At 54.4% G+C, this 22,508-nt stretch overlaps 1 protein-coding gene across 1 annotated transcript; it reads left to right on the forward strand.

Moving 5' to 3' along the window:
- The first annotated feature begins 301 nt into the window (after nt 1-301).
- On the forward strand, nt 302-21,910 carry LOC147099653 (neuronal pentraxin-2-like). The gene is made up of 5 exons (XM_085969216.1): nt 302-346; nt 5,018-5,243; nt 7,647-7,891; nt 18,636-18,815; nt 21,551-21,910. Exons 1-5 carry the CDS (start codon nt 302-304, stop codon nt 21,782-21,784), a joined length of 930 nt encoding a protein of 309 aa, XP_085825342.1. The 3' UTR covers nt 21,785-21,910.
- The last annotated feature ends 598 nt before the right edge of the window (nt 21,911-22,508 follow it).

Genomic DNA, 22,508 nt, shown 5'->3' on the forward strand with positions numbered 1-22,508 from the left:
ATTGCTGTTTGTGGGAGCTTGCTGTGCACACTTTGGCTGCTGCGTTTCCCACATTACAACAGTGACCACACTTCAAAAAAGTATTTGACTGGGTATAAAGTGCTTTGGCCATCCTGTGTTTGTGAAAGGTGCTGTTGAAATGCAAGTCTGTTTTTTGTGGTGATGTACTGCGATGCTGCAGTAAGCTGGACTGAAGCTAAAAGCAGATGGAGTCTCACTGACTGTAAACGTGGTTCAGCACTGACAGCGCCAGAAAGCCCGTCTGTCATGCTCATGATTTGATTTGAGATGATGTGCTTGGATGGTGCAGGAACCATTCCCGCTGCCACTTTCCGTGGCCAACCTGGTAAACCGAGGGGTCATTTCTCAGTTGGTGCTGTCCACATTCAGACATTGAATGCACAAAAACCAAACTCTGCAGTTTTAGAATGTAGCAGAGAGGAATGTGATGGAGTGCATTCAACACTGGTACCAAACACCATTTGGGCAACGCACCCCACTGTCCGAACCCCTACCCCACTGTCTGACCCCTACCCCACTCTCTGACCCCTACCACACTGTCTGACCCCTACCCCACTGTCTGACCCCCACCCCACTGTCTGACCCCAACCCCACTGTCTGACCCCTACCCCACTGTCTGACCCCTACCCCACTGTCTGACCCCTACCCCACTGTCTGACCCCTACCCCACTGTCTGACCCCAACCCCACTGTCTGACCCCCACCCCACTGTCTGACCCCTACCCCACTGTCTGACCCCCACCCCACTGTCTGACCCCTACCCCACTGTCTGACCCCCACCCCACTCTCTGACCCCCACCCCACTGTCTGACCCCTACCCCACTGTCTGACCCCCACCCCACTGTCTGACCCCTACCCCACTGTCTGACCCCCACCCCACTGTCTGAGCCCAACCCCACTGTCTGAGCCCCACCCCACTCTCTGACCCCTACCCCACTGTTTGACCCCTACCCCACTGTCTGACCCCTACCCCACTGTCTGACCCCCACCCCACTGTCTGACCCCCACCCCACTGTCTGAGCCCCACCCCACTCTCTGACCCCTACCCCACTGTCTGACCCCCACCCCATTGTCTGACCCTCACCCCACTGTCTGACCCCCACCCCACTGTCTGAGCCCCACCCCACTGTCTGACCCCTACCCCACTGTCTGACCCCCACCCCACTGTCTGACCCCTACCCCACTGTCTGACCCCTACCCCACTGTCTGACCCCTACCCCACTGTCTGACCCCCACCCCACTGTCTGACCCCAACCCCACTGTCTGACCCCCACCCCACTGTCTGACCCCCACCCCACTGTCTGAGCCCCACCCCACTCTCTGACCCCTACCCCACTGTCTGAGCCCCACCCCACTGTCTGACCCCTACCCCACTGTCTGACCCCCACCCCACTGTCTGACCCCTACCCCACTGTCTGACCCCCACCCCACTGTCTGACCCCTACCCCACTGTCTGAGCCCAACCCCACTGTCTGAGCCCCACCCCACTGTCTGAGCCCCACCCCACTCTCTGACCCCTACCCCACTGTCTGACCCCTACCCCACTGTCTGACCCCTACCCCACTGTCTGACCCCCACCCCACTGTCTGATCCCCACCCCACTGTCTGACCCCTACCCCACTGTCTGACCCCCACCCCACTGTCTGACCCCTACCCCACTGTCTGACCCCTACCCCACTGTCTGACCCCTACCCCACTGTCTGACCCCTACCCCACTGTCTGACCCCCACCCCACTGTCTGACCCCCACCCCACTGTCTGAACCCTACCCCACTGTCTGACCCCCACCCCACTCTCTGACCCCCACCCCACTGTCTGACCCCTACCCCACTGTATGACCCCCACCCCACTGTCTGACCCCTACCCCACTGTCTGACCCCCACACCACTGTCTGACCCCTACCCCACTGTCTGACCCCCACCCCACTGTCTGAGCCCAACCCCACTGTCTGACCCCCACCCCACTGTCTGACCCCTACCCCACTGTCTGACCCCCACCCCACTGTCTGACCCCTACCCCACTGTCTGACCCCCACCCCACTGTCTGACCCCTACCCCACTGTCTGACCCCCACCCCACTGTCTGAGCCCCACCCCACTCTCTGACCCCTACCCCACTGTCTGACCCCTACCCCACTGTCTGACCCCCACCCCACTGTCTGTCCCCCACCCCACTGTCTGAGCCCCACCCCACTGTCTGACCCCTACCCCACTGTCTGACCCCTACCCCACTGTCTGACCCCCACCCCACTGTCTGACCCCTACCCCACTGTCTGACCCCTACCCCACTGTCTGACCCCTACCCCACTGTTTGACCCCAACCACACTGTCTGACCCCCACCCCACTCTCTGACCCCTACCCCACTGTCTGACCCCTTTCCCCACTGTCTGACCCCCACCCCACTGTCTGACCCCTACCCCACTGTCTGAGCCCCACCCCACTCTCTGACCCCTACCCCACTGTCTGACCCCCACCCCACTGTCTGACCCCCACCCCACTGTCTGACCCCTACCCCACTGTCTGACCCCTACCCCACTGTCTGACCCCCACCCCACTTTCTGACCCCCACCCCACTGTCTGACCCCCACCCCACTGTCTGACCCCTACCCCACTGTCTGACCCCCACCCCACTGTCTGACCCCCACCCCACTCTCTGACCCCTACCCCACTGTCTGACCCCTACCCCACTGTCTGACCCCCACCCCACTGTCTGACCCCCACCCCACTGTCTGACCCCTACCCCACTGTCTGACCCCCACCCCACTGTCTGACCCCCACCCCACTGTCTGAGCCCCACCCCACTGTCTGACCCCTACCCCACTGTCTGACCCCCACCCCACTGTCTGACCCCTACCCCACTGTCCGAACCCCCACCCCGCTGTCTGAGCCCCACCCCACTCTCTGACCCCTACCCCACTGTCTGACCCCCACCCCACTGTCTGACCCCCACCCCACTGTCTGACCCCCACCCCACTGTCTGACCCCTACCCCACTGTCTGACCCCTACCCCACTGTCTGACCCCCACCCCACTGTCTGACCCCTACCCCACTGTCTGAGCCCCACCCCACTCTCTGACCCCTACCCCACTGTCTGACCCCCACCCCACTGTCTGACCCCTACCCCACTGTCTGACCCCCACCCCACTGTCTGACCCCTACCCCACTGTCTGACCCCCACCCCACTGTCTGACCCCTACCCCACTGTCTGAGCCCCACCCCACTGTCTGAGCCCCACCCCACTGTCTGACCCCTACCCCACTGTCTGACCCCCACCCCACTGTCTGACCCCTACCCCACTGTCCGAACCCCCACCCCACTGTCTGAGCCCCACCCCACTCTCTGACCCCTACCCCACTGTCTGACCCCCACCCCACTGTCTGACCCCCACCCCACTGTCTGACCCCCACCCCACTGTCTGACCCCTACCCCACTGTCTGACCCCTACCCCACTGTCTGACCCCCACCCCACTGTCTGACCCCTACCCCACTGTCTGAGCCCCACCCCACTCTCTGACCCCTACCCCACTGTCTGACCCCCACCCCACTGTCTGACCCCCACCCCACTGTCTGACCCCTACCCCACTGTCTGACCCCCACCCCACTGTCTGACCCCTACCCCACTGTCTGACCCCCACCCCACTGTCTGACCCCTACCCCACTGTCTGAGCCCCACCCCACTGTCTGACCCCCACCCCACTGCCTGACCCCTACCCCACTGTCTGACCCCCACCCCACTGTCTGACCCCTACCCCACTGTCTGAGCCCCACCCCACTGTCTGACCCCTACCCCACTGTCTGACCCCCACCCCACTGTCTGACCCCAACCCCACTGTCTGAGCCCAACCCCACTTTCCGAACCCCCACCCCACTGTCTGAGCCCCACCCCACTGTCTGACCCCTACCCCACTGTCTGACCCCCACCCCACTGTCTGAGCCCCACCCCACTCTCTGACCCCTACCCCACTTTCCGAACCCCCACCCCACTGTCTGACCCCCACCCCACTGTCTGACCCCTACCCCACTGTCTGACCCCTACCCCACTGTCTGACCCCCACCCCACTGTCTGACCCCTACCCCACTGTCTGACCCCCACCCCACTGTCTGACCCCTACCCCACTGTCTGACCCCCACCCCACTGTCTGACCCCCACCCCACTGTCTGACCCCTACCCCACTGTTTGACCCCAACCACACTGTCTGACCCCTAACCCACTGTCTGACCCCTACTCCACTGTCTGACCCCTACCCCACTGTCTGACCCCTACCCCACTGTCTGACCCCTACCCCACTGTCTGACCCCCACCCCACTGTCTGACCCCTACCCCACTGTCTGACCCCTACCCCACTGTCTGACCCCTAACCCACTGTCTGACCCCTACCCCACTGTCTGACCCCTACCCCACTGTCTGACCAGATTCCCACTGTCTGACCCCTACCCCACTGTCTGACCCCTAACCCACTGTCTGACCCCTACCCCACTGTCTGACCCCTACCCCACTGTCTGACCCCTACCCCACTGTCTGACCCCTACCCCACTGTCTGACCCCAACCCCACTGTCTGACCCCAACCCCACTGTCTGACCCCTACCCCACTGTCTGACTCCTACCCCACTGTCTGACCAGATTCCCACTGTCTGACCCCTACCCCACTGTCTGACCCCTACCCCACTGTCTGACCAGATTCCCACTGTCTGACCCCCACCCCACTGTCTGATCCCCACCCCACTGTCAGAAATTTGAATTTGGGTCTTCAAGTTGAGAGTTGAATGATTTGCAATTGGAAGCTACGGGGGTCACCTGACTAGACCCTTGGAGGTGACCCCCGACACAGATTGGGCCTATCAGGGCCCATGTCAGTGCTGGGCAGGTGAGGCCTTGTGTCCAGTGCCCATGCACAGTTACCATGGGTGCGTCCACCTGACCGATGATAATACCTGTTCTCTTGCCTGTGATTACAATGATGGTGATTCTTGTCTTGTTCCCTCTCTCCTGGGGAGCAGGGGGAGCTGCCGGCTCGGGGCAGCGTTTCTTCGACGTTGGCGCTCTCTGGCGCGCCCCGGGGCCACCTCGACCTGCAGATCCAGGAGCTGGAAGGGCAGTTGCTTTCGAAACTCTCTGAACTGGAGAAAGAGCGCTCCCTGCTGCAGGACAAGAGTGACCGGCAGAGGCACCGACTGGAGAAACAGCTGGAAGCTCTTCACCAGCGCATCGACCACCTGGAGAAAGGTAGGGCTGGGGGGGCAGGTCAAAGGTTAACGGTCAGGCTGGGGATGGGGGAGGTTACAAGGCTGGTTTTACAACGCGCGCTCGCTGTACGGAATCCTGCCCTCCTGGAGCGCGCATCGAGAGAGCACGAGTGTGCGCTTCCCCCAGGATTTTACGTTCAGTAAATTTAAGTGGGTAGAGGGGAAGCAGGTACGGTCAAGGCCTTTAGACTGGAGTTATACCGCAGTGAGTGCAAACTAGTGGGATTTCAAGAGGCGCCACCGTTTACTGCGCTCGCTAGTTTCCTGAGTTAGAACTGAACCTTGTGTGTCGACCACTTCACACCAACAACACCTTGTGATGATTCTTCGATGTACTGAATGACCCAAGGTGCTTCACGGGAAGAGAAAGGCCGACATTCAGCTGCTGTGGGGGGTTTGGGAGAGGAGACCAGAAGCACAGGAAGTGTAGGATTGGAGGAGGTGTTAAAAGGTGGAGAGAAGGATAGCAAGGACGTGGGGTTTCGGAGATAGCAGCGCACAGCGCCCCTGGTTTAAGAGAATACGTCAGATCTTCCCTTTAAAACCTGCTCAAGCCCAACAAACCCTCCGACAATTCAGCGTTCCTCCAACTCTGGCCTCTTGTGCATCCCCCACGTCCTTCGCCCCCACCATTGGCTGGGTGGCGGAGAGGTTTAGGGAGGGAATTCCAGAGTTCAGGGCCCAGGCAGCTGAAGGCACGGCCACCAATGGTGGAGCGATTAAAATCGGGGGATGGTCAAGAGGCCAGAATTAGAGGAGCGCAGAGATCTCGGGGGGTTGCGGGGCTGGAATAGGTCACAGAGATAGGGAGGGGTGAGGCCATGGAGGCAGCATTATCTGCAACTAAGTGGAAAGAATCCTTAGGCCTTAGTGACAGGCTTATCCTTCCGGGCCCCATTACTGAGCACTGTTAAAACTCGCAGCACCTCCCCCAGCACGCTGCCCAGACCCAACGTTCATCATTTGGGGACTGCAGGCGTGGAACTGAGCTCTCCCGGCCCGGTGGGGTGGAATAACATTTCCGAAGAAAGAAAGACTCACATTTCTCCAGCACCTTTCACAACCTCAGGACGTCCCAAAGCGCTTTACAGCCAATGAAGTACTTTGGAAGTGTAGTCGCCGTTGTAATGTGGGAGACACGGCAGCCAATTTGTGCACAGCAAGATCCCACAAACAGCAATGTGATAATGACCAGATCATGTTTCTTTGTGATGTTGGTTCAGAGATAAAGATTGGCAGCAGGACACCGGGGAGGACTCCCCTACTCTTCTTCAAAATAGTGCCACCTGAAAGAGCAGTTGGGACCCGGCAGTGCGGCGCTCCCTCAGTACTGACCCTCCGACAGTGCGGCGCTCCCTCAGTACTGCCCCTCCGACAGTGCGGCGCTCCCTCAGTACTGCCCCTCCGACAGTGCGGCGCTCCCTCAGTACTGCCCCTCCGACAGTGCGGCGCTCCCTCAGTACTGCCCCTCCAACAGTGCGGCGCTCCCTCAGTACTGCCCCTCCGACAGTGCGGCGCTCCCTCAATACTGACCCTCCGACAGTGCGGTGCTCCCTCAGTACTGACCCTCCGACAGTGCGGCGCTCCCTCAGTACTGTCCCTCCGACAGTGCAGCGCTCCCTCAGTACTGCCCCTCCGACAGTGCGGCGCTCCCTCAGTACTGCCCCTCCGACAGTGCAGCAGTCCCGCAGTACTGCCCCTCCGACAGTGTTGCGCTCCCTCAGTATTGCCCCTCCGGCAGTGCGGCGCTCCCTCAGTACTGCCCCTCCGACAGTGCGGCGCTCCCTCAGTACTGCCCCTCCGACAGTGCGGTGCTCCCTCAGTACTGCCCCTCCGACAGTGCGGTGCTCCCTCAGTACTGTCCCTCCGACAGTGTGGCGCTCCCTCAGTACTGCCCCTCCGACAGTGCGGCGCTCCCTCAGTACTGCCCCTCCGACAGTGCAGCAGTCCCGCAGTACTGCCCCTCCGACAGTGTTGCGCTCCCTCAGTATTGCCCCTCCGGCAGTGCGGCGCTCCCTCAGTACTGCCCCTCCGACAGTGCGGCGCTCCCTCAGTACTGCCCCTCCGACAGTGCGGTGCTCCCTCAGTACTGCCCCTCCGACAGTGCGGTGCTCCCTCAGTACTGTCCCTCCGACAGTGTGGCGCTCCCTCAGTATTGCCCCTCCCACAGTGCGGCGCTCCCTCAGTACTGCCCCTCCGACAGTGCGGTGCTCCCTCAGTACTGCCCCTCCGACACTGCAGCACTCCCTCAGTACTGCACCGGGAGTGTCAGCCTGGATTTTTGTGCTCAATCTCTGGAGTGGGGCTTGAACCCACAACCTTCTGAGTCAGAGGCGAGTGATTGCAACAGCTAAAATCAGGTGTTTTTACTTCTACCCGACAGAAACCGCAATGTATAAATTGCAGGAAGGTTACAAGATCTCATTCCCAGTGCGGACGAACTACATGTATGCCAGGTTGAAGAGGAGCCTGCCGGAGCTGTACACACTGACCATCTGCCTGTGGCTGAGGTCCAAGGCGACCGTGGGGATTGGAACCCCTTTCTCCTATGCAGTGCCTGGACAAGCCAATGAGATTGTCTTAGTGGAGTGGGGCAAGAATCCCATTGAACTGCTGATCAATGACAAAGTAAGAGCTGATTTCTTTTGTAACGAATCTCATTAATGAATGCCTACAGTCGACAGCGACTCCCTTCCGGGCCAGAACTAGGGTTGCTGCATATGGACTGAGTGCTCCTGACCAGGGTGGGGGAAACTGCCGACGTTCCTGCTCGGTATTTTAATGGATGTGGACGGCACCGGAAAGGCCAACATTTAATGCCCATCCCTAACTGCCTCGAGAAGGTGGTGGAGAAGGCGGCTGAATTTCCTTCCACTGAAAGACATTAGTGAACCAGATGGGTTTTTAACGACACTTTGATAGTTTCATCATTACCGATACTAGCTTTTTAATTCCAGAGTTATTGAATTAATTGAATTTAAATTCCCCAGCTGTGGTGGGATTTGAACTCACGTCTCGCGGATCATTAGTCCAGGCCTCGGGATTACTCGCCCAGTGACAGATCCACTGAGTCACCGTTCCCTGTTATTGACTGTTCACCACATCACAAGAAAACGGGTGGGGAAGGCCATTCAGCCCATCTTATTTCAGCCACCAGGAGAGATTCAAATGTCCAGATCGCTGTTTATTGGGGTGGTCGCTGTTTATTGGGGCGATTGCTGTTTATTGGGGTGGTCGCTGTTTATTGGGGTGGTCGCTGTTTATTGGGGTGGTCGCTGTTTATTGGGGTGGTCACTGTTTATTGGGGCGATTGCTGTTTATTGGGGTGGTCGCTGTTTATTGGGGTGGTCGCTGTTTATTGGGGTGGTCGCTGTTTATTGGGGTGGTCGCTGTTTATTGGGGCGATTGCTGTTTGTTGGGGCGATTGCTGTTTATTGGGGTGATCGCTGTTTATTGGGGTGGTCGCTGTTTATTGGGGTGATTGCTGTTTATTGGGGTGATTGATGTTTATTGGGGTGATCGTTGTTTATTGGGGTGATTGCTGTTTATTGGCGCGATTGCTGTTTATTGGGGTAATCGCTGTTTATTGGGGTGGTCGCTGTTTATTGGGGTGATCGCTGTTTATTGGGGTGATTGATGTTTATTGGGGTTGTGATAATAATAATAACTTCCGGGAAGTTATGTGCACATCACTTCCTGTGAACTGTGAACCGTGAACTCTGTGCATACATCACTTCCTGTGCATACGTCACTTCCTGTGTTTGGACTAGTATAAATACTGAACTGCTCAGTATTGTAAAAGGGCTTCACCTAGAGGCATGGTGAAGACCGCTCTTGTATATAGTTTAATTATAAGTTGCTTGAAGCTTACTTTAAAGTTCCTTGATGTGTGAGACTCTTTTGTTACATCAATTTAAGCAGCTTAATATTTACACTCACAAATACTAGACCTTCGGACAAACTCGGAGTTAAGGATCCAGGGAACCACCCATCATGGAAAACATCCTTAAACCTACTCATCTGGACTTGGACCCAAACGCACCAGCAGCTGGCAGGGTATGGAAGCATTGGTACCGTACTTTTGAGAATTTTCTTGATGAATGTAAAGCGAATGCTTCTACTAAACTGAGGATACTTATCAACTATGTGACCCCAACAGTGTTTGAATATGTTGATGAATGGGATAATTACGATGAGGTGATTTGGGCACTTAAAAAACTATATGCCAAGACCGCAAATGAGGTCTATGCTAGACATCTACTGGCCACAGCCCGACAAGGGCCAGGGGAATCGATTAACGAATTCCTTCAAGAACTTCGCAGGCTCAGTGTAGATTGTAACTTTCAGGCAGCCTCGGCTGAGCTGTACCGCGAAGAAATGATTCGTGATGCTTTCATCTGTGGGATTGCCTCTCCATTTATACGCCAGCGTCTACTAGAAAGTAAAACACTTGAGCTACAAAAGGCTTTTGACCTGGCTTGTTCTCTGGATTTGGCAAAGAAAAATGCAGACCTCTATCAGCTGCCCAGATCTCGATCTGCTGCTGTAACTGCAACCAGACGATTCAAGTGGCCTCAGGTGAACCCTATCATGGAGGAATCTAATCCTGATGATACTTCTGATGAAGAAGAGGAAGATGACCCCACTTTAGCAGCCTCTTGGTAATCTAGGAAGGAATGCTTCTTTTGTGGAGATTCTTTTCACCCTAGGAAATTCTGCCCTGCTCGCAATGCGATCTGCAGTCATTGCGATAAAAAGGGACACTTTGCAAAAGTTTGCCAATCAAGAGCCTCTACGAGGGCCTATCCAGCTAAGGCCGACCGAACTGCCCCAATTAGGGCCTATCAAGATGCTCCGGCTAGGACCTATCAAGCTTCCTCTCGAGCTCTCTCCCGAAGAAGCACACCGAGAGTTTCAGCCACTCTCTGTGCAACGACACCAATTACAGCTGCTTGCCCACAGAACCTGTTTCATGCAGCTACAAAAGTTTCAATTGATGGGCATACCTTAGATGCCTTAATTGACTCAGGAAGTACTGATAGTTTCATTAGAGAACAGATTGTTGCGAAATTGAAACTACATATCTTCCCATCGGACCAGGCAATTGCGATGGCTCAGTCATCACTTAATACCAGAATCTCCGGCTTTTGTATTATTGATATGACACTTAATGGTTGCATGTATCCCTCCACCCGACTTTCGGTGCTCAAGGACTTATGTAGTGATCTCATCTTAGGGCTGGATTTTCAAAAACAGCATAAGAAACTCACCATTGAGTTCGGCGGATCCAAACCTGGACTTACTATTTCTAATATACTGTCTAAATTACCATTTTGTGCATTATCAGCAGCTTCACTTGATGAACCCTCATTATTTGCCAGTATTCCTCCTCGATGCAAACCAATAATAATGAAATTGCGGCGCTTTAGTCAGGAAGACCAATCTTTTATTGAGGCTGAAATCTCTCGACTTTTAGCAGAGGATATCATCGAACCATGTTCGTCGCCCTGGCGGGCTCAAATCATCATCGTCAAGAACCCTCTAAAACCTCACAAACAACGACTATGCATTGATTATTCGCAAACCATCAATCAATATACTGACTTGGATGCCTACCCATTGCCACGCATTGATGATATGGTTAATAAACTGGCCGAATACAAAGTGTTCTCAACTTACGATTTAAAAAGTGCCTATCATCAGGTACCCTTGAAGGTCTCAGATAAGCAGTACACGGCCTTTGAGGCTAATGGACGGCTGTACCAATTTCGTCGCCTCCCATTCGGGGTTACTAATGGAGTGGCTGTCTTCCAATGGGCAATGGATGGCCTGGTTAAGCAGGAAAACTTAAGGGACACTTTTCCCTATCTTGATAACATTAGTATTGCAGGTCACGATCAACAGGAACACGACGCCAACCTCCAAAAATTTCGGGATGCCCTCCATCACCGTAACTTAACTTTGAATGAATCTAAATCTGTTGAGTCACAACCGACCATCAACATCCTTGGCTACTGCGTAGGCAATGGTATCATTAAGCCAGACCCAGAAAGACTTTGCCCGCTCCAAGAGCTCCCGTCACCTAAGAATCCGGCTTCTTTACGTCGGGCTCTCGGTCTGTTTGCATACTACGCTAAATGGATTCCTCATTTTTCAGACAAAATCCAACCCTTGCTGCATGCTCGATCATTTCCATTGGAAACAGCGGCTGTTGCAGCCTTTAACCTTCTCAAAAAACAGTTGGAGAAAGTGGCTCTTCACTCCATCGATGAGAATCTCCCTTTCATAGTCGAATGTGATGCCTCGGAGGTGGCGATCTCGGCTACTCTAAATCAGGAAGGTCGTCCTGTAGCATTTATGTCCAGGACCTTACAAGGTGCCGAACTACATTATCCTCTGGTTGAGAAGGAAGCCACAGCCATCATAGAGGTGGTACGGAAGTGGAACCATTTCCTAGCTCGCCAGCACTTTACATTAATCACGGACCAGCGATCAGTCGCCTTCATGCTCGATAATCGAAAACGAACCAAAATTAAGAATAATAAAATACAGCTTTGGAGGATGGAACTGGCCTCTTTTGGTTACACCATTCACTATCGACCTGGCAAGGAGAATGTGGCCCCGGATACCCTCACACGAGCATTCTGCTCCACTATGTCGTCCTCTACTCTCATAGATGTCCATAATGGATTGTGTCATCCTGGCGTTATGCGCATGCTACATTTCGTACGATCACGGAATCTCCCTTTTTCTACTGGAGATGTAAAGAAAATGTGCTCAGAATGCCGGCTTTGTGCAGAATTAAAACCTCAGTTCTTCCGCCCCTCAGATGGTATGCTCATACACGCAACCCAACCGATGCAATGACTTAGCATCGATTTTAAGGGCCCAGTACCCTCTTCAACTCGGAACACATATTTGCTCACCATGATTGATGAATATTCACATTTTCCATTTGCCTTCCCCTGCTCCAATATGCTGGCGTCTGTAAAGTCTGTAGGTTGTGCAGTAAATAACTTCAGAGACTTTAGAAGTACAAACAAAACAGGTCTTTACTATTCAGAGGTCTGGGCGATTTCTGCCCTAGTTAACGTATCACAACCCTTATATACTGGTGTGGTCACTATCGGTATTACAGTATACATGAGCCAATAAATAGTGCCACCCTGAAGTAGTGCTCTTAAAGGCGAACGGTCACATTCTATAGTTCCCTTAAAGGTAAACGGTTACATACACAACACTCCTCCCTTCCTAGCTTATTACTTACAGAATCCCGTTAAACATACAATCTTCAATTTTATATAAACAGGTTGCAGATATACTCTCGATGGAGTCAACGTCATATAACAATTTACAGATATACTCTCGATGGAGTCAACGTCATATAACTTCATGTTTAACATAACATAATAACATATATAACTTCATGTCAAAACAGATCACAGATTCAGTCTCTGTGGAAAACAGTTCATAGATTCAGTCTCTGTGGTGTAGTCGGTTCACATTGCTGGAGTGACTCATTCAATAGTCCTTCCATGGGTTTAACAGTTTGAACTTCCGAACTGAATTGGCTCCGTTCGGAGGGACCACGTGTGTGATCTGGTAGAGGTAATCATGGTTCAGATGGGTCATCTTCTGTTTCGACTTTTCCTTTTCTGCTTCTTGGAGACTCTCTGGGCTCCACTGTCAGCTGCCAGCTGCATGCGCAGTTCCTCCTTCTCTTCCTCCTTTTTCCGTAGTAGAGCCACCTTCTCCCGATGTTCCGTAGACTTTCGGTGCTCCTCCATGATTTCTGTATGGTGGGAGTCGAAGTTACAAGTTGGGCAGGACAGGACATAGTAATATTCGGAGTCGTCCTGAGCTAGGCCAGCGAGAGGGTCTTCTATGTCCTCCCTACCCAGCTGGACGTCAGCCAGCTTTTGTTCCAAATCCAGACATCTTTCCTGAAGAGACTTCTTCACGTGTTCCGCTTCCTCTAACTTTTTCTGGGCTTTCAGCAAGTTGTTTACTAATGACCTCATTTGTGATTTTAATACTTCAACTTCCTTTGGAGATTGATTGATCGGACTATTCAATCCCTCTACCGGAGCAGTTGTTTCAGCGTTCTGTTGTTCAACCTTGACATGAGTCAGCGTACTTTTGGTATCTAAGGGTTGCTCTGCTGCCATCTTCTCAGTCTGTGTTGCAACCTCGGCTATTTCAATAACTTTTGAGAGCTCCAAACCCTTCTCCTCTGACGATTTAAGCTCATGTTCATGGCTCATTCTTACGGTCTCTGTATTTCTTACAGTTCCCTTTTCTTCCACTGAAAAGATTTCCAGTTGCATCTGTTCTTCAAGTCGTTGGACCTCGGCCATTGCCGCTTCATATTTATTTTGTGTTTCCTTTAATAATTTAACGAGTTCTTGGACATCCTGTATTCCCTGTTCTGGTATGTCTTCCACCACTAATTTTTTTCCTATGGATTGAATCCCTAACGATGAGTCAGCCTTGGCCTGAAGCTCATCAAACATTTCCTGCAGACTTTGTAATTCTTGCTTATGGTCAACCTTTAGTCGTTCATGTTCTTTCACTAACACGAGCTTTTCGGAAGTTGCCAAGTTAACCCCTTCCAGGATTGTAGTCCGAGCCTGTTCATACTGTTCTTTCAACTCGTTACACTCTGCTTGCAACAAGTCGTAGAGGTGAACTGGAATACCATCCTGACTTCCTGAAGATTCCTCTTCCTTTGGATCGTTCTGTGTATATTCTAGTTCCTGAACAACCTCAGGGAGATGTGATTGGTACTTGGCCACGATGGCTCTATGGTCGCTCTCTGCTTGAGCGAGCTGTCTCTGTTGTCTTTCCAGGGACTCCCATTCGGTGTCCCAGAACTTTTTCACCTTTTCCATCTCTTGTAGGAGACGGGCACTCAACTGTTCTAATTGTCGTTGTACTTTGACATAACGTTGAGTTCTAGCCCGGTGTTCCTCCGTAATGCATCTGTCTGTAGCTTGAACAGACTCAGAATTCTCTGTCTTTATGCACGCCATCGATTTCCCAACCTTAGTCCGTGAGTTCATGTTAATCTTGTTTTTCATACATAAGCTGGACTTATCGTCTTCCGGCTCGGAGTCTGAGCTGCTTGTCTGCACCGAGTCCTCACTCGTCATTGCTTGTCGGTAGTGCCATTCCATGTCTATTTTCTTGATCCACTCCCGTCCCAGAAGTGGTGGTCCTCCCTCAGGTAGTACGTACAGATACATTCGTGGGTGTTCTTTACCCCTATCTCTCACCTTGACTCGTATTTTTCCCAGGGGGTATACATGATGCCCCGTGTATGTCTGTAATACGAATTTGGTATTTCTTAAGGGTATGTGAGAGAATAGCCGGTGATAGTCCTTTTGGTTGATGACGGATACAGCTGATCCCGTGTCCAGCTCCATTCGTACTTGGACTCCCGCTATTTTTAGTGTGACCCAGATCAACTGTAGATCAGTTACTTTACCCACATGGTGGATTCTCAGACTATCCAGCTCCTGGCTGTTTGGGTCTGAGTCTGAATTTTGTTCGTCTGAACTCTTTTCAGCCACCTGATGCACCTTGTTGTACTTTCCTTGTGGTGGTGGCTTCCTTTGCTTGTTGGTCTTCTTTCCGGACCTGCATACCTTCGCGATGTGACCCAGTTTGCCACATTTCCTGCACTCTTGGTTCTTAAACCAGCACTGATTCTGGTCGTGCGTTGTCTTTCCACAACGGTAGCATTTGGGAGTGCTTGTTGTAATTTGGTCCACCCCGAGTGCCGCCGCCTTTAGCTGCATTTCCGCCGTCCCTTTCGCTGCGGCTTCGTGCGATGAAGCTATGAGGACAGCCCTGTCCAGTGTGAGGTCGTTTTCTTCCAGAAGTCGCTTCTGCGTTCCTTCTTTGGCCAAGCCGCATACGAACTTGTCCCGCAGCGCCTCTGTCAAATTCCCTCCAAACTGGCAGTATTTCGCTAGCTTACGCAGTTCGACTAAGTATTCCGCATTGCTTTCATCTTGCCTCTGGGTTCTGGCGTAAAATTTAAATCGTTCAGCCAGCATCAACGGTGTGGGGTTCAAGTGATCCTTCAACACTGTTACGATCTCTTCGAAGGTCTGGTCCACTGGTTTAACTGGTGCTATTAGATGTTTCAAAAGCCCGTATGTTTTTGCTCCCATCGAATTTAACAAAGTTATTGCCTTGTTGTCATCCTCAATTTCGTTGGCTACGCAATATATTTCTATGCGTTCCACATACGTGGCCCAGTCTTCTATTTCTGCATTAAAGTCATTAATATTTCCTCGCTTAGGCATCTTCTTCTCTTTTTGAGAACAGTACAAGTATTACTTTACTTATTATTAATTTTCTTCTCTCTTCTTGAGAACACACCAGCCTTTCTGAAAAATCTTATTACTTTTCTGAAATTCTTAATAATTTCCAAGATGGCGGTTTCCCGCTTCTTCCTTCTTCTTCAGCGGTTTTCCCCGAAAAATGGCGGCTTTCCCGCGCTTCTCGCTCTCCCCGCCCACTTCAATGGCGGTTTTCCCGCGCTTGGTGGTCTTCACCCGGTCCCCCGACGCCGTCTGTCAGCCCGAGTGCGGTCCTTATCTATAATGCGATCGCTGGATCGCGAAGCGGCTGCCGGCCCTTATCTGTAGATCCGATCGCTCTCGCGGCTCTCGGCCCTTATCTGGAGATGCGATCGCTGGCTTGCAACGCCTCCCGCTCGGCTCTGGCTCCCCCGCTCGCGCGGCTCTCGGCTCTGACACTCCCGCGCCTACTCGCAGGCTCAGCGCTTCGTGGCAGCGGTTGCTGCACGGCTTCTCACATTGCCCGCGGTCCGGCTGTCACCCGACGCCGTTGGACCCGAATGCTTTGCCCTTCTCCTCCAAATACTTCTACCCCGTTTTTTTTAAAATTTATTTGTTTTAACTACTCACAGTCTCTTCGGCCGCCTTGTTTTAGGCTGATTGGCTCGCTCAAGATTTGGTAGCAGGGTAATCTGTGCCTGTTGCTGCCGCAGCTTTGCTGTTAATCTTCCAGCTTCCAGTAAGTACTATACTTTTAGTAGACGGAGCCTCGTGTTTTCTTTTTGAAGCTCTCTGCTACTGGTTAGTCTTGCCGCAGGGTACGATCGGACTCGTCGCCACTGTAAAGTCTGTAGGTTGTGCAGTAAATAACTTCAGAGACTTTAGAAGTACAAACAAAACAGGTCTTTACTATTCAGAGGTCTGGGCGATTTCTGCCCTAGTTAACGTATCACAACCCTTATATACTGGTGTGGTCACTATCGGTATTACAGTATACATGAGCCAATAAATAGTGCCACCCTGAAGTAGTGCTCTTAAAGGCGAACGGTCACATTCTATAGTTCCCTTAAAGGTAAACGGTTACATACACAACAGCGTCCACAGTAATCTGCTGCCTTGAGCAGGTATTTTCTCTCTGTGGCATGGCGGCTTACATTCACTCGGATCGGGGTCCATCCTTTATGTCAAGGGAACTCAAGGACTACCTCTCAGAGCGGGGAATTGCTACAAGCAAAACGACGCCATATCATCCCATCGGAAATGGGCAGGTAGAGAGGTATAACGGTATCATCTGGAATTCCGTACATCTTGCTTTAAGATCTCGGGGCCTACCAAACCAGCAATGGGAAGCAGTGCTTCCAGATGCATTGCACTCTATACGGTCCCTTCTTTCTACAGCCACAAATACTACACCTCATGAGCGGTTCTTTGGATTCCAGCATCGCTCATCTTATGGGACATCCCTCCCGTCATGGCTAACTACTCCTGGACCTGTACTACTCCGAAGATACGTTCGGATGTCTAAAAATGACCCTCTCGTAGACGAGGTCGAGCTAACCGATGCCAACCCCACCTATGCATACATACGATATCCCAACGGCCGAGAATCTACCGTATCATTACGGGATCTGGCTCCCTGCCCACCAGGACCTAGTGGGACATCGAGTGATGGTATTTTACCAGGAGCCTCTTGGAACCTACCGGGTACCCCTCTCCAGGATCCTGATCTGACACCAACTAGCTTGGTGCCGGTAGAACCCCGTACTCAAAGTTGCGACCCTCCCAGTACCGCACACCAAAGTACTGATCCGCCACAGACCAGCTCTGCACCTCCCTCTGAACAGAGACAGACCGACTCTGCACCTATTGGGACTCGTACACGAAGCCATGATCTCCCCGACCCTTCACAGGGTAATCCAGGCCACACAGACTCTGACCAATGGCCAACAGCATGTAAGCGGACCAGCGACCCTGTACGACGGGAACCCAAACGGGTGCGACTCTTTCTCGTTCGGCGGCTGCGGAATAAAAGGAAGACCACAGCCTTCTAATCTTGCAGGAGGGAAGAATGTGATAATAATAATAACTTCCGGGAAGTTATGTGCACATCACTTCCTGTGAACTGTGAACTATGAACTCTGTGCATACATCACTTCCTGTGCATACGTCACTTCCTGTGTTTGGACTAGTATAAATACTGAACTGCTCAGTATTGTAAAAGGGCTTCACCTAGAGGCATGGTGAAGACCGCTCTTGTATATAGTTTAATTATAAGTTGCTTAAAGCTTACTTTAAAGTTCCTTGATGTGTGAGACTCTTTTGTTACATCAGGGGTGATCGCTGTTTATTGGGGTGATCACTGTTTATTGGGGTGATCGCTGTTTATTGGGGTGATTGCTGTTTATTGGGGTGATTGCTGTTTATTGGGGTGATTGCTGTTTATTGGGGTGATTGCTGTTTATTGGGGTGATTGCTGTTTATTGGGGTGATCGCTGTTTATTGGGGCGATCGCTGTTTATTGGGGCGATTGCTGTTTATTGGGGCGATCGCTGTTTATTGGGGCGATTGCTGTTTATTGGGGTGATCGCTGTTTATTGGGGTGGTCGCTGTTTATTGTGTGGTCGCTGTTTATTGTGTGGTCGCTGTTTATTGGGGTGGTCGCTGTTTATTGGGGTGGTTGCTGTTTATTGAGGTGATTGCTGTTTATTGGGGTGATTGCTGTTTATTGGGGTGATTGCTGTTTATTGGGGTGGTCGCTGTTTATTGGGGTGGTCGCTGTTTATTGGGGTGATCGCTGTTTATTGGGGTGATCGCTGTTTATTGGGGTGATCGCTGTTTATTGGGGTGATCGCTGTTTATTGGGGTGATCGCTGTTTATTGGGGTGATCGCTGTTTATTGGGGTGATCGCTGTTTATTGGGGTGATCGCTGTTTATTGGGGCGATTGCTGTTTATTGGGGCGATTGCTGTTTATTGGGGTGATCGCTGTTTATTGGGGTGGTTGCTGTACCTGACCACCTAGTAAAGGAAAGATACTTTAAGAGTGAATTGCTGTGTTTTTAGGTGACTCGCCTCCCGTTAGAGGTCAAAGATGGCGAGTGGCACCATGTGTGCGTTACCTGGACAACCAGGGATGGTGTGTGGGAGGCTTATCAGGATGGCACACGCCAGGGATCGGGCAATAACCTGGCACCTTGGCACCCAATCAAGCCAGGCGGGTCCCTCGTCCTTGGCCAGGAGCAGGTATGTAGCAGGAAACTCATCGACCATCAGTCACGGGCTCTCCGAGCAGACGGAGCTGATTTGTGTTTCCATGGCGGGAGGAAATGTTTTGGACAAGTGAGATGTGATCCACAGATTTCAGTCTTATTGCCCGTTGCTCACCTCCTGACCCGGGCTGTGGCTCAGTGTGGTCCCCTCTATTCAATGTCCCACCTGCGAAGGGACTAAACTCCTCCGCTCACAGCAGGCTCGTCCTCGGACTCAGACTTGCAAACCCCAATTGTGGAGACTTTGCACCAAGATGTTAGTTGGCCGGTCAGTCCCAGCCTGGCTGGTCTAGAGACCCCCAGCTGTCACCACTCTCTGACCATCATTACTGTCCATTCAAGATTTACACCATATTCAGCCGATCACAGAATCACCAACATCTTACAGATAAAGCTGCAAACACAGCCTTGCATAGAGTGTTTAATAATGACCGAAATAATAATATCACCACTCCCCCTCTCCCTCCCCTCCCCATCGCCCTCCCCCTCCTCCACCTCCCCTCACCTCCTCCCCTCCCCTCCTCCCTATCCCCCTCCCCCTCCCCTCCTCCACTTCCCCTCTCCCTCCCCTCCCCATCGCCCTCCCCCTCCTCCACCTCCCCTCACCTCCTCCCCTCCCCTCCTCCCATTCCCCCCCTCCCTATCCCCCTCCCTCTCCCCCTCCTCCACCTCCCCCTCCCACTCCCCTCCTCCACTTCCCCTCTCCCTCCTCCACCTCCCCTCACCTCCTCCCCTCCCCTCCTCCCATTCCCCTCCCCTCCCTATCCCCCTCCCTCTCCCTCTCCCCCTCCTCCCCCCTCCCCCTCCCCCTCCCCCTCCCCCTCCCCCTCCCCCTCCCCCTCCCCCTCCCCCTCCCCCTCCTCCACCTCCCCTCTCCCTCTCCCTCCCCTCCCACTCCCCCTCCTCCAACTCCCCTCCTCCCCACCCCCTCTCCCTTCCCCTCCCCTCCCCTCCTCCCCTTCCCCTCCCCTCCCTCCCCATCCCCCTCCCCCCTCCCCCCTCCCTCCCCATCGCCCTCCCCCTCCTCCACCTCCCCTCACCTCCTCCCCTCCCCTCCTCCCATTCCCCTCCCCTCCCTATCCCCCTCCCTCTCCCCCCCTCCCCTCCTCCACCTCCCCTCTCCCTCTCCCTCCCCTCCCACTCCCCCTCCTCCAACTCCCCTCCTCCCCACCCCCTCTCCCTCCCCTCCTCCCCTTCCCCTCCCCTCCCCTCCCCATCCCCCTCCCCCCTCCCTCCCCTTCCCCTCCCCTCCCATCGCCCTCCCCCCTCCTCCACCTCCCCTCACCTCCTCCCCTCCCCTCCTCCCATTCCCCTCCCCTCCCTATCCCCCTCCCTCTCCCCCTCCTCCACCTCCCCCTCCCCCTCCCCTCCTCCACCTCCCCTCTCCCTCTCCCTCCCCTCCCACTCCCCCTCCTCCAACTCCCCTCCTCCCCACCCCCTCTCCCTCCCCCTCCCCTCCCCTCCTCCCCTTACCCTCCCCTCCCCTCCCCATCCCCCTTCCCCTCCCCTCCCCATCGCCCTCCCCCTCCTCCACCTCCCCTCACCTCCTCCCCTCCCCTCCCTATCCCCCTCCCTCTCCCCCTCCTCCACCTCCCCCCCTCCTCCACTTCCCCTCTCCCTCCCCTCCCCATCGCCCTCCACCTCCTCCCCTCACCTCCTCCCCTCCCCTCCTCCCATTCCCCTCCCCTCCCTATCCCCCTCCCTCTCCCCCTCCTCCCCCTCCCCCTCCCCCTCCCCTCCTCCACTTCCCCTCTCCCTCCTCCACCTCCCCTCTCCCTCCTCCACCTCCCCTCACCTCCTCCCCTCCCCTCCTCCCATTCCCCTCCCCTCCCTATCCCCCTCCCTCTCCCCCTCCTCCACCTCCCCCTCCCCCTCCCCTCCTCCACTTCCCCTCTCCCTCCCCTCCCCCTCCTCCACCCCCCCTCACCTCCTCCCCTCCCCCCTCCCCTCCCTATCCCCCTCCCCCTCCCCCTCCCCTCCCCATCCCCCTCCCCCTCCTCCACCTCCCCATCCCTCCCCCCTCCCCTCCCGCTCTCCCTCCCCTCCCCTCCCCCTCCTCCCCTCATCCCCTCCCTCTCCTCCCCATCCCCTCCCCCTCTCCCTCCCCTCCCCTTCCTCCCCCTCCACTTCCTCTATCCCTCCCCCTCCTCCCCATCCCCTCCCCCCTCCTCCCCTCCCCCTCCCCCCTCCCCCCTCCTCCCCCTTCCCCTCCCCCTCCCCCTTCCCCTCCCTCTCCCCCTCCTCCCCTCTCCCCCTCCTCCCCTCTCCACCTCCTCCCCTCTCCCCCTCCTCCCCTCCCCCTCCTCCCCTCTCCCTCCCCTTCCCTCCTCCATCCCTTCCCTTGGTACATGGCTGAGGTTCTTACAAAAACAAGAAAGGTTGGGACAATTCCCCCACTGTTGCCCATGGTCTCATTGAAGGTGGAACAGGCTTGAGGGGCTGAATGGCCTGCTCCCGTTCCTAACGTTATGTGACGGGCGGAGTCCCTTCCTTGGCTCCAACCAGCACCTGAGGCGACCCAGCCAGAATGGGGAGCTCGGTGAGCGGAGGGGCAAAGTCACTTCCATCCCTGCCTGGAACAGCCCTGTGCTGGAAACCGTCCTCGGTGTAACGCTGCGAAAGCTTTAGGCGTTTCGTGCTCTGCGCGCGTATTTAACGACAAACTGGCCATGGTTTTGATATGAGTCCATCTTTCCTTTAATTGTGCAGGATGTGGCTGGGGGAAGCTATGATGCTGCACAGGCGTTTGTGGGGGAGCTGGCAGAGTTCAACGTCTGGGACCGGATTCTAACAGCGGCCGAGATCCAGAACGTCGCCAACTGCTCCTCCGCCACGCCGGGCAACGTCCTCTCGTGGGAGGGCGGCAGCATCGACTTGTTCGGGGGGGTCTCCAAGTGGCCTTTCCAGAGGTGCCGAGAAAGTAAAGACTCGAAGGAGAATTAACGGACGGTCCCGTGACTCTGGCGTGACCAAACCAGCTTCTGCACTCTTCGCCATCCTTCGAATGTGGTGCGGGCGCCTACAGGGGACGTAAACAGCCAGCGATCCAGGGGGAGTGGGGTGGGGGGGTGAATTGACCTTCGAGGGCTGAGCGGTTTGTACACCCACACAGCCCCTCACATGAATTCCGTAAAAATCGGCTCGAGATTTGTCAACGGCCGATATGTTGCAACGGGAAGCCTCGCCCACCGAGAGCACAAACCGCTCCCAATTTCTCCACCGTGTGTTGTCCGTGCCCCATTTCCTGATTCGCGCTCCTAGTGGGCAATGCGAGGGCCCGGAGTGTTCGACAGGAAAGTGTACCCCTGTAGGCACCGGTACCTCACCGTATACCATTACAGTGTGTATAGCAGCTCACGTACCCCCAGTACGGACCGATGGGCTGGGGGCGGGGGGGTGGGTGAGACATCCTCCTGCCTTTGTGTGTCAATAACATTGTGTGAAGATGTCTTCGCCTCCTTACCTCTCCTGAGATTATAAACGTTTTCTTCTCTGATACCTTTATGATTTTGAATGTAGGAAATCTGTTTCTGATGTCACTAACTCACAGAGCCCAGAGTGAATCTCACCGCCTCCTCCCTCAACAGACAACCTGTTTGTAAACCTCCGAGGATTTGCTTTCTGCTTTTGCGCTCCTGATGTGCACACGGTCCGAGATTCTCAAATT

The sequence above is a fragment of the Somniosus microcephalus genome, chromosome 28, assembly GCF_052327205.1.
Source record: "Somniosus microcephalus isolate GS21.2 chromosome 28, FLI_Smic_1.0, whole genome shotgun sequence".
Classification (NCBI taxonomy): domain Eukaryota; kingdom Metazoa; phylum Chordata; class Chondrichthyes; order Squaliformes; family Somniosidae; genus Somniosus; species Somniosus microcephalus.